Here is an 11729-nt window from a genome sequence, read left to right as displayed (position 1 = left end):
ACTGGCAGAGATAGGTCCATAGTTACTATTGAACTTGAATAGGAAGTCATATACTGGCAATCTAAATGTGACCTTAAAATTGACCTTTGACCTACTTTACACCATGAACTGAATTTTGCAAATTTTGCTTTCCTTTTATCTCCAAATCTGGCAGAGATAGGTCCGTAGTTACTATTGAACTTGAATAGGAAGTCATATACTGGCAATCTATATGTGACATTAAAATTGACCTTTGACCTACTTTTCACCATGAACTGAATTTTGCAAATTTTGCTTTCCTTTTATCTCCAAAACTGGCTGAGATAGGTCCGTAGTTACTATTGAACTTGAATAGGAAGTCATATACTGGCAATCTAAATGTGACCTTAAAATTGACCTTTGACCTACTTTTCACCATAAACTGAACTTTGCAAAATTTGCTTCCCTTTTATCTCCAAAACTGGCTGAGATAGGTCCGTAGTTACTATTGAACTTGAATAGGAAGTCATATACTGGCAATCTAAATGTGACCTTAAAATTGACCTTTGACCTACTTTTCACCATGAACTGAACTTTGCAAATTTTTCTTCCCTTTTATCTCCAAAACTGGCAGAGATAGGTCCATAGTTACTATTGAACTTGAATAGGAAGTCATATACTGGCAATCTAAATGTGACCTTAAAATTGACCTTTGACCTACTTTACACCATGAACTAAATTTTGCAAATTTTGCTTTCCTTTTATCTCCAAAACTGGCTGAGATAGGTCCGTAGTTACTATTGATCTTGAATAGGAAGTCATATACTGGCAATCTAAATGTGACCTTAAAATTGACCTTTGACCTACTTTACACCATGAACTGAATTTTGCAAATTTTGCTTTCCTTTTATCTCCAAAACTGGCTGAGATAGGTCCGTAGTTACTATTGAACTTGAATAGGAAGTCATATACTGGCATTATAAATGTGACATTAAAATTGACCTTTGTCCTACTTTTCACCATAAACTGAAGTTTGCAAATTTTGCTTCCCTTTTATCTCCAAAACTGGCAGAGATAGGTCCATAGTTACTATTGAACTTGAATAGAAAGTCATATACTGGCAATCTAAATGTGACCTTGAAATTGACCTTTGACCTACTTTTCACCATGAACTGAATTTTGCAAATTTTGCTTCCCTTTTATCTCCAAAACTGGCTGAGATAGGTCCATAGTTACTATTGAAGTTGAATAGGAAGTCCTATACTGGCAATCTAAGTGTGACCTTGAAATTGACCCTTGACCTACCTTACGAAGAACTTAAATTTGATTGTACCATATATATTTTTTGCAATAGTTAAAAAATTCTTGTTGATTGCATTTTTACAGCTTGTCAAGCACAAAACTGGTGGCTGTGTCCCTTATTTTGTGTATGTGGGGGTCTATACGAATGCGTTTGCTCCAGCTGGTGGTACAATATTTGGAGGCGGTATCGCCTCTCTGATCCTCTAGTTTATATAATAATGAGAATGTAGAATGCAAACCAAACCTAAAAAAGATAAAAAGTTAAGATGATTATGTGCCTGTCATTTTTCAGTGTGTCATGCGTGAGTGATTAATACATTCCTAGGTTTCAGGTAGCATGAGAAAGGCAACTTTGAAAATAAAACAATATGGTTATTGTTTCTCAGGTTGGGATGTCATTTTGCCCTCAGAACATATGCATATTGATTACTTGATAATGAAACTCAAGTTAAATAAAGAAAGAGAGTGCTAGTAACCTTAGATGTTGTATGCGGGTGCTTCATTGGTATAAATTGTTGTCAGGGGATTTCATTGTTGAGAAATGATGTGTTTATCACTAGACATTCATTGGTCTGATTTCCAAATAGATTTTCATTGACTGTGTTGTTTTAACAGAATTCTGCAAGTTGATTCTGGATCGGCCAATATTAAGACCAATTTCTTTTGTTTTTTGTTACTTAATTACTTAATAATCGATACAATTTTTTCAAAATTTTGATGATTTCCCATGTCCAATTTTGACCAGTTTGATTATTGACCTGTTAATTTGTTTTTCTGCATATATGTTTTTTTTCTGTCAGTTCTGTCATATTTGTTGGTCCAGTGATACCTATTTTGGACAATGGACCTTTGGACTCGCAGTACACACTCCTTTTCAAAACAATGACAGTAGTGACCTCTAGTGACGGTAAAACTAAACATTCTTTTTCAGGAATTAAATTATAATAATAAGAATAAATAAGATAATAAAATAAGATAACACAAATTAAGATTTTAAATAAGACTTGCATAGATCTACAAGTAAAATCATGTTTCTGCATAAGCATTGACACAGTTAATTAAATATTTGGCTACAAATTTTGATTTGAAGATTCCTTGGCTGGTTACCAGTTTGAATTGAATTTTTCTTGGCCTCAGTTTCAGAGGTTACTGGTACGATAGAGTCTCACATGGTTGGGGGGGGGGGGGGGGTCTATAGTCTAAAGGTTCATTGGTCCGATAAATGGTAACTTTTTCATTGGTTTTTTAATCAAGGGTTCATTGGTCCAAAGGTTCTATAGTGAAAATTCAGACCAGTGGACCTTCGGACTAATGAACCTTCGGACTATAGCCATGGCCCCGAATCTCACATATATTGTCAGCATAGAGGTGAGTCTCCAGCAGCAATCAGTGAAACTCAGGGTGCTGTAAGGTTAAGCTGACCTTGAGGTTTTATTTACATGGCAATCAGTGCAGTGACCCAGATTTACTAGCTGTCCATGTGGGGTTCTTCATTTATGCTATGACTAGCAAGTTATGATATATATATGTCTCATGACTATATCACTGATATAATTATTATTATCATTTATTTTTTTACCTGTTACAATTATGATCACATGCTTGTTATTTGACACCTGTAACAGTTGAATCATGGAAGATCAGTTACAAGAGCTCTATAGATAGCTGGGTCTCTCAAACTGTGTAGATCATATTTGTGTACTTTAAGTAAGTGGCTGAAATCTAGTGCAGTGTTGTAAACAATAACAAAGTCACTGGAATGACGTGGGTACATGTGGGATGGTTACCGTATTTCACTGAAAGGCTCCAGGTCAGAAAAGAACATTTTTGTTGTTGGTGGCTTTCTGGGACGAGAGGTTGTTGACATCTGAAAAACTTACGCAATACTTGTGCCGCAAGGCTTTGAATGTACTTTTGTTATACTAGTAATAGGGAGGTGCAGGTCAATGCAAGAAATCAAGAAGGAAGGGAGGTTTATTAATTGGGAGGGGGGGGGGTAGTGAGAGAGAATTAATGAATTAAGATACCACATTTTGCCTGAGACATTATATTCTAAACCTGTCTGAATAAGGGATCAAATCAGGGATTTTTAGAAGTTAAAAAGTTTCTTGCATAACAAAAATTCCCTTTTTTCTCTGCCATCAAACATGCATGATAACAATAAGGGCCAACAAAGTTCATTTTCAAACGGGGTACTCTTTGAAATGTTATGATGTATAGTACTCAAATGGTTTTCAAGTGCCACTGTGCAGTATTATCATGTGATATATATATATATATATATATATATATATATATATATATATATATATATATATATATGGGCAAATGATTCATTGGACCAGAAAACTTTGATCCCCTTCAATTTATGATTAATCTGATCTCACTTTACTAATTAACTATTTAATGATCTATGGTTTAAAACATAAGCTGTTTTATTTTTGCTCAAGGAAGTGTAGTTTTTTTTTTTAATTGGACTAGTCAACCCATTAGCACTGTCTAGGGACAATGTGGACTTAAAAAAAGAACCAAGTGATTTTTCCATTCTAGCTAGAATAACAAGTGAAGCAATGCACCGCCCCCCCCCCCTTCCTCATGGGGGGGGGGGGGGGGTGTGCTAATGAACTCCAATAGCAATCCTAGGTTCACAAAGTGACTCAGGCATAAATCATGACAGGCATAGATAATTGGGCCCCATTTCAGTGAAGGACTTTAGCCCCGAAATTGCTGTTAACTTTTAGACTTACATTAAGTGTCTTTGAACTTGAGGTTAATCAGTGGTAACCTGACTGAATAAAATACTGTTAATAAAAGCATGGCATTGACCAATGTTTTTGACTGTATTGGAGTATGTCATTATAGATTAATCTTGAGCTGAATGGGACCAAGTTTCTGGTCTTTCAGTCAAGACCAATTTCAGACAAAAATAATTTTGTGTAACTTGGCCTTATAGCCCATTGCTCAATCATCTCCATCCCTAAGAACATCATCCTCTCTTAACCTTTGCCCCATCGCTTTCAATTAGGGCGTTAAACGTCAAGTTCCTCAGCGTTAAATGTTCATGTTACTCTGTCACTTTAAGGACATGACCTCAAGGTTGTTAATATACTGAGGACATAGAACTTGTGTGGAATGCTACGTGAATAAGGGCACAGATTCCATTTCTAGGCTCACATCCACACTCAAAAGTGTAGTGGTTTCTTTTCTATCTTTCTTATTTCCTTTTTGGCCAGATGTTAAAGATATTATTATTTCAGTCCAGAGAAAAAAGAATTTACGTAAATGACTAAAGAACATAATATTACTCTCCTGATTGATGTTAGATAAAGTATACCATGTTATTAAAGTTTGACCTAGCAGCGTAAATAAAAGACATTTTAACACAGTATGAGTCTTGTATTGATTTTTCAATTAATGAACAAATTAATAAGTTGTTAGTGTATAAATTAAGCTTTAAGGCATGTCATCTTTATGTTCCTCCCACAAAAGAGTTATAAAATAAAATTTTGCAGATATCCCACAGATCTAATAACGATCCAACACAAAGCTTTACTTAGTAATTAGCATGTCGAGGACAAGCGCAAGCCATTTAATGAAAAGAGTATTTTTTCCTTAATTATGTCATTTATGTGTATTAATGTCATTAACTATTATAGTTATTATTCACTTTAAGTCCATTATTATTATCATCATCATCATTATTTATTTTATTGTATTATTATTATTATTATTTTGCTTCAGACGTCGCAGAAAGGGTTCACCAGATCTCGATGACTTGATGCAAACAGACCAGAATGAGGCTGAGATGATGGACGAGAGGTCTGCGGCCTTGGTTCTCACTGCTCTGTCTTGTAGTCCCGTGTCACCAACGTTAAAAGGTGCACTTCTTTTTAAATAATCTTTAACAATTGAGAATCGACTGTAACAACTAAAAAATGACCACTGTGTGCCATTGCTGTAACAACAAAACATTGTGAACTCTTCCTCAGTTGTGTCCTCCAAAAAATGGATGAGTGTATGTTCATCTGTCTATTATCAATGTGACACAGTAATGGACATTGTACATTTTGAATTATTGTATGATTGGAGATCTGGCAGAGGAAGGATCAAGGCTAATGTATTTTATATTAATTGAATATATGAATAAGTCTAGCATTCATTATGTGCAAAAGCTAGAAAAGTAGCCAACATGATTAATTACTGGTAAAGTTTCCAGCAGATAACTTTAAGGGGCGTCTTTTTGTATTATGTGCAAGAACTTTATATAGTCATAAATAATTACTATACTGACAGAATACTCTGTGCAGTGTCTTTAAAATAAAATTATTACCTAATAAATAAAAATAAAATAATAACAATTTTTCAGGAGAGCCAACAGCAATGAGTCCACGCTCCTTCAATGACAGTTTCTTGTCTTCGAGCTTTAAGTCTGGGTCTCCTTCGCCACCCATGCAAGTCAGTGAAAGCGCCCCTTCATTTACTGTGTTTGGATCCTCTCTGGATGAAGGAATTGTTTTGGAAGATTCTAACTCTGCCTACTTCAGCGAGGAAGGGAGCAGTAAGAGGAGAAAGGTGAGGATTGTGTTTTCATTGCGTCTTGTTGCAGTGTGGGTCTTTGTTTTAGGTGTGACAAGAGTCTGGATCATTGTGACATTGTGTTAGATATGACAATGAGACTGGGTCATTGTGTCATTGTGTTAGGTGTGACAAGGAGTTTTGATCATTGTGACATTGTGTATGGTGTGACAAGGAGTCTGCGTCATTTTGACATTGTGTTAGGTGTGACAGTGAGACTGGGTCATTGTGACATTGTGTTAGGTGTGACAAGGAGTCTGGGTCATCGTGACATTGTGTTAGGTATGACAGTGAAATGGGGGTCATTGTGACATTGTTGTTGGTGTGACAATAAACTGATTTTTATTTTAATGATCTTGACATTATAAAGCAAATGTGCAGTCTGCTTCAGATTTATATCTGTTAACAGAATATTTTACAATCAGCTTAACAATCAAAATATTATGCATTGTAGCCATCAACAAGAACCATATTCAAGTGTACTTGGCCGGGCTGCGGCAGATTCCACAGTACATGTGAAGCCATCGAGAAACATGTCAGGGAAGCACATTTGGGGTAAGAATTAAGGCAGTTGAAGTATCTATATTTGTATGAATGCAAATAAAAAAAAAAAGAAGAAAAAAAGATTCCATTTTAATTACCATCTTTACGGTTAAAATTATTAGGCATTATTTACTTGAATGTATGCAAGTGAAAAAATGAAAAAATATGCATTTGATTTAAAGACCAATTCTTGGATGAAATATTTGAGACTAAATATTGTAATTGCTTGTTATTTGGCAAATAAAAAAAAGCTTGTTAAAACATTCTATTCTAAGCATAATTTACCTCCTAGTTTGAGCTTTGCTATATAGCAGGTGAATTCGAGAAATTTGACGAATTTGAAAAACTTTCTTGTTTAGACCACAAAGTTCAGACGCTGATCTCTCCGACCACGAAGAGGAGTTCTATTACACAGAGGAAGAGGTTACGGTTGACAGTATGGTGGATTCCTTCGCTCAGATGTACACATCTTCACCGCCAGATGTCAGCCATTTTGAAACCGCTCACAGGTGGAATATGGACCACGATTATCTGAGAAAAGTCAAGGTGAGAAGACTTACTCAGCATGTTGTTTTTGTTCCCCAGTACCTCGTCCTGTCTTCCTTGGATTGGGTTAGTTTCTATGAGAAGAAATTAAGATGGCATATTATGCCTTTATTAAGCTCTTTTCAGGCTATGACCTTTTTAATCAACATATATGTATGTGCATGCACAAACAAACACACATGCACAACATTCTGAATTCCATGAATTGGCCAAAGTTCTGATTAAAAAAAAAAGCAGTGTTCAGATATTTGACTTTTATTGAATACAATATTAAGTGCTCTGTGCATTATGATTATTTTTATTACAGGAAGTTAAACCTCATTTCACAGAAGATTCCAATACAAGCCCAATCAACATTCCTGGCAACCTGCAGCAGACTTTGTCATGGACAAGTGGTGACTCCCCACGCCCACATCAGATCTCAGCCTCTGAACCTGCTGGCTCCTATGTGAGTATAAAGGGGACAGCACTTGTAGAGATGATAGTAAGCCTAACAGACATCCAATTGATGAATACATGCATGAATATATATATGTAAATCCTTCATGGTCAAAGTCATCGTATTGAAAAACATATGTATTATACATATGAAGATAGAGTGTGTGTGTTTCTGTGTGTGTGTGTGTGTGTGTAGGTGAGAGAGAGATTTCAAATTGTTAAATACTGTGGAATGTTTACGTCAGATTATTGGAACTTTCTAATGTTAAGTGTTTCAAGATCCAGATCTCTCAACAGGGTACATATTATAATAAAAAGCCATCTTTTTCATTGTTACAGATGACCTCTGCCATAAAAATTGTGAAACCCAACTCCCAGGAACGTTTCCACAGCCACCAGGCTGCTTCTCCAAAATCTCATGTATTTGGGACTCCTCCGAGGTGCTCCCCAACTCACAAAAAATCTCGAAGTGAGGTGAAAAAATGTCGAAAAGTGTACGGGATGGAAAACAGAGATATGTGGTGCACACAGTGTAAATGGAAGAAAGCCTGCACTCGATTTATAGAGTAGAGGTTAGGGGTTTCCTTTCATCTCATTGGATGAAATATCTCAAAGAGTCTACGAATAGAAAGAACAGACTTGGAGTTAACACAGTGTAAGTGAAAAGAAACCTGCATATGATTTACAGAGGAGAAAACCTGGATCTCTTTCCACCACCTCGTCATTTCATAATGTGGACTCTTGCTGCTGGGTCAGCAAGGTCAAGGGTGAAGGTCACTCCCATGGGTGAAGGTCAATTCCATGAGTGAAGGTCACTTCAACTTGTCAGTGAGTGAAAATATCTCAGAATGATATGAGAACACGTACCTTTGTGTTTTTAATCTATTAGGAATAGGTGTGTAAGGTTGTTTTCCTTTTGTGAAGGATGAGTAATTGTGTAGAAGAAAAGTACTAGGGCACTTGTATTCAACACATCATATCTACTTTATTAGTATCTTTTCAGTATTTATGAATATCACATAATATACATAAAGTAATCTATGCAACTGATATGTATATATAAACAGTTGATCACTGTCAGCAGTGTTAATGTTGTTGGATTTCCCCTAAGAATGAAAATGTGGTGTGACGTGTTTCAACAGATAATTAAGCCAGCTAATATCTGGATATACAGCACTTTATTGCAGACACTGATCATCTACTAAAAGAGACAGGTTTTGATCATTAGATTTCATTTTGGGATCTTGAATGTAGATACAACATTTTCTCCAAAAATGCCAAATTGTCAAAAGGACTGAGGAAAAGAGTTATTCTTTTGAGTTGTGTGTATAAGTCCCATGACAACAGTAAATACAGGTGCTCAAAATCTGCTATACAGATTTGACGGAAGGAAAAAAAATTAAATTAAATTATAAAAAAAATGGACAGAAAATGAAAATGATTGTGTGGCATAGTTTGGGCAACTACTTGTTTAGAGAAGTACTCTTAAATTAAGTTAACAGTACAATATGCATCTTATATAATTAGAAAAAAAGTGAGTGAAAGAAAATCACTGTTGTATATTTGTACAACCATATCATTTTTGCAGGTCGTTGGTCTTGCTCACATTCTTACAGGCATTAAAGCAAACTGTGATTTTACACATTTAGAGGTGCCATGCAGTTTCATGAAAGTACTTCAAAAACCTAGTTAGTCTTCACCTTAGACCAAAAATTTCAAATTAAGGGTATTTCTAATCCAGATTAATCAGTCATGGTCCAAGTTAAATCAATTATTGTATGTCTAATGAAGTTTAAGAAATAGCTGTTTTCAACAAATAGTTACATTATTTTAGTGGACTGCCTTGGATTGGCACTGAATTGAAGTATACCAGAGTTTTTAGGGAAAAAAGTTGCAGCCTATTTTGGGACCCCCAAGTTCTTTTCTGTAACAGAACCCTGGAATATTTATTATTTTTATCCATGGGGTAAACTTTTTGGATGATTCTTGCATGGTTTGCAGATGATCACCAGGTTGTAGAGTCAGGGGTGTTCTGGCTTTGCACTCTTTTGATGTATGCACCGCTCATGATAAACAAGTGTTACACCTCAGGGAAAACTAAATATGGTGGAATTTCACAAATTTTAATCTTGCACTTTTCAATTTGCCATAAGTTTAAAAAATGCGTATTCCTAAATTTTTGACAGATTGTTTCTTCATAAAATTCTTCTCTTAAAGCTTTAGATGGACACTTTTTTCACTTTCTCAATTCTGTTTCTTTCTAAAATTATTTGTTTGTTTGTTTGTTTGTGCTAAAATAAGAGCTGGACTAGCTCCTCATAGGCTGCCAAAATTGCTACAGTTATACATCAAGATCATCAAACTTTAAACTTAATTATTTCTGTGTAAAGAAACTACCAGATGTCTATAATTAAAAATTCCCTGTTGGTAAGATATACAAAAGAAAACTTTAAAATGGGATGAACCTGCATCTTGTGAATAATAGTCACACTTTTTAATACGGGTCAATTGGAGTGCTATGTATAATTGTGAAGGAGAAAAGGGGCAAGTCATGAGATTTTTTTCTTGCCTGAAATGTTTCTGTTTCCATGCTATAATTGTTGTGCCTATGGAATTTTCGGGTTTGAAAATAATGTTGTATTAAATTGCATGAACTGCCTCTTTGAATAAATCAGAGTAATTATGTGGAGGTATATGGTGTGTGTACAGTGTACATTGTAGAGATTCATGTCAATAATGATCTAATTTAGAAGTTTGTCTAGGTCATTGGTGTGATCTGTGACCTATTTAATTCTGTATGAAGGTCACTTGTGTGAACCATGACCTTGATGGTCCTGTATGTAGTTCATTGGTGTGAACCATGACCTCGATGGTCCTGTATGAAGGTCAATGATAAGTCTATGACCAAGGTAGATCTACACATGAAAAGGTCTCCCGTACCATATATCAGACCAGTTGAAATTGGAATTGCAATTTCTCTCACCTTACACGATATGCATTTAGAAACTCAAAGTTATCATGATAATTTAATGTCAAGGTTTTATCGTTGTTACAGTTAGTGCATTCTTTTTGGCCAACTATGCAAAAAGGGAGTTTTCAGAAATATTTTCGCTTGAAGACTTTTTAAAAATGATCAAATTTGCTTGGGTTTCATCGGTGCACATTACAAATACAAACTTGTTGTCAGTGTAAATATTTCAAAAGCTGTTAATTCAGATCTGTGTTATAATCCTTGTAAATATTTCAAAAGGGGTAAATCATGTGTTGCAAATCTTCTGATGAGCATTATATCATGAAGTCAATGAAGTATACACGATGCACATACAAATGTATATATTAATATATATATAGATGAACAGTCGAGATATTATCATATATGATTGTGCTTGGCTCGAAGTGTCTGTTGCTACCACATATATTATTTAAGCTTTCATCACTTTCACGGGTTGTTTTTGTGTGAAAATAAGCAAGTTTCAAATCGCAATCTATACAGAGTTTATATGATATATAAGTATATTCACAGTGTGTAATACAGGTATTTAGTAGGATCACTTAAAATGTAGCTCTTAGATATGTGAAATACTGGACATTATTTTATTTATTTATTTGTATTGTTTGACGACATCATCTCCTGCGTGACTTCAATTCTGTGCCGTTTGAATGGCTAGTAATCATTTTTTTGCACATATAATTCAATGCGGATGGTTTAGTGGACAATACCTTTCTCACCTCTTTTTAATGGCTATAGTTGGCCAAAGCATGTTATGAAAGTCAATTTGATCAAAAATGTCGACATACAAGCTGTTTCGCAACAAACGATTCTCAAAAAGGGAGTGAGATTCCCTCAAACTTGTGCCTTAGTATACATCAGTCAAGCCAAGTATTCTGCATGTTATAGAGACTTCTACCATCTTTTCCATATTATAAATATATTATAGCGTTTTAGTGTGTTAGGGTGCTTAACGTCAGTAATTGGGATGTCTTTTTTTTTTTTCCAATAAATTTTTGTTCAATACACTAATTACTTGTTTTGAAATTGATTGTATGTACAAATACTAGTAGATACTCCCCAATACCCCCCCCAAGTCCTACATTCCTCTTTTCTAGTTTCTGGTTTAAAATATATAAAACCTGCTGAACTATATTTTTGAATTACTGTAATTAGTAAAGACGAACTTTTGTCAGCTAAGAGCGTTTTACAAACTGGTATATTGGATCAGCAGTCCCTACTCCAAAAGCCAGTGGGTTGATGTCCCTCTACCAGGACCACAGATCGGTTGTTCACTAGATATTCACTGATGTATTATCTCCCGACACATGATGGTACTTGTCTGCACCGAGAAAAGTGCACATAATTTTGTGACCCT

At 35.2% G+C, this 11729-nt stretch overlaps 1 protein-coding gene across 1 annotated transcript; it reads left to right on the top strand.

The window, feature by feature from the left end:
* Positions 1-2592: 2592 nt before the first annotated feature.
* Positions 2593-11383, top strand: LOC147759152 (zinc finger protein 704-like). The gene is made up of 7 exons (XM_086998562.1): positions 2593-2666; positions 5002-5138; positions 5627-5832; positions 6290-6390; positions 6738-6924; positions 7232-7372; positions 7702-11383. Exons 1-7 carry the CDS (start codon positions 2593-2595, stop codon positions 7930-7932), a joined length of 1077 nt encoding a protein of 358 aa, XP_086854688.1. The 3' UTR covers positions 7933-11383.
* The last annotated feature ends 346 nt before the right edge of the window (positions 11384-11729 follow it).

The sequence above is a fragment of the Lingula anatina genome, unplaced genomic scaffold, assembly GCF_051362555.1.
Source record: "Lingula anatina isolate TDL-2025a unplaced genomic scaffold, LinAna3.0 unanchor82, whole genome shotgun sequence".
Taxonomy (NCBI): Eukaryota; Metazoa; Brachiopoda; class Lingulata; order Lingulida; family Lingulidae; genus Lingula; species Lingula anatina.
Note: the sequence above shows the minus strand (reverse complement) of the source record. Positions and strands in the feature narration are given on the sequence as shown.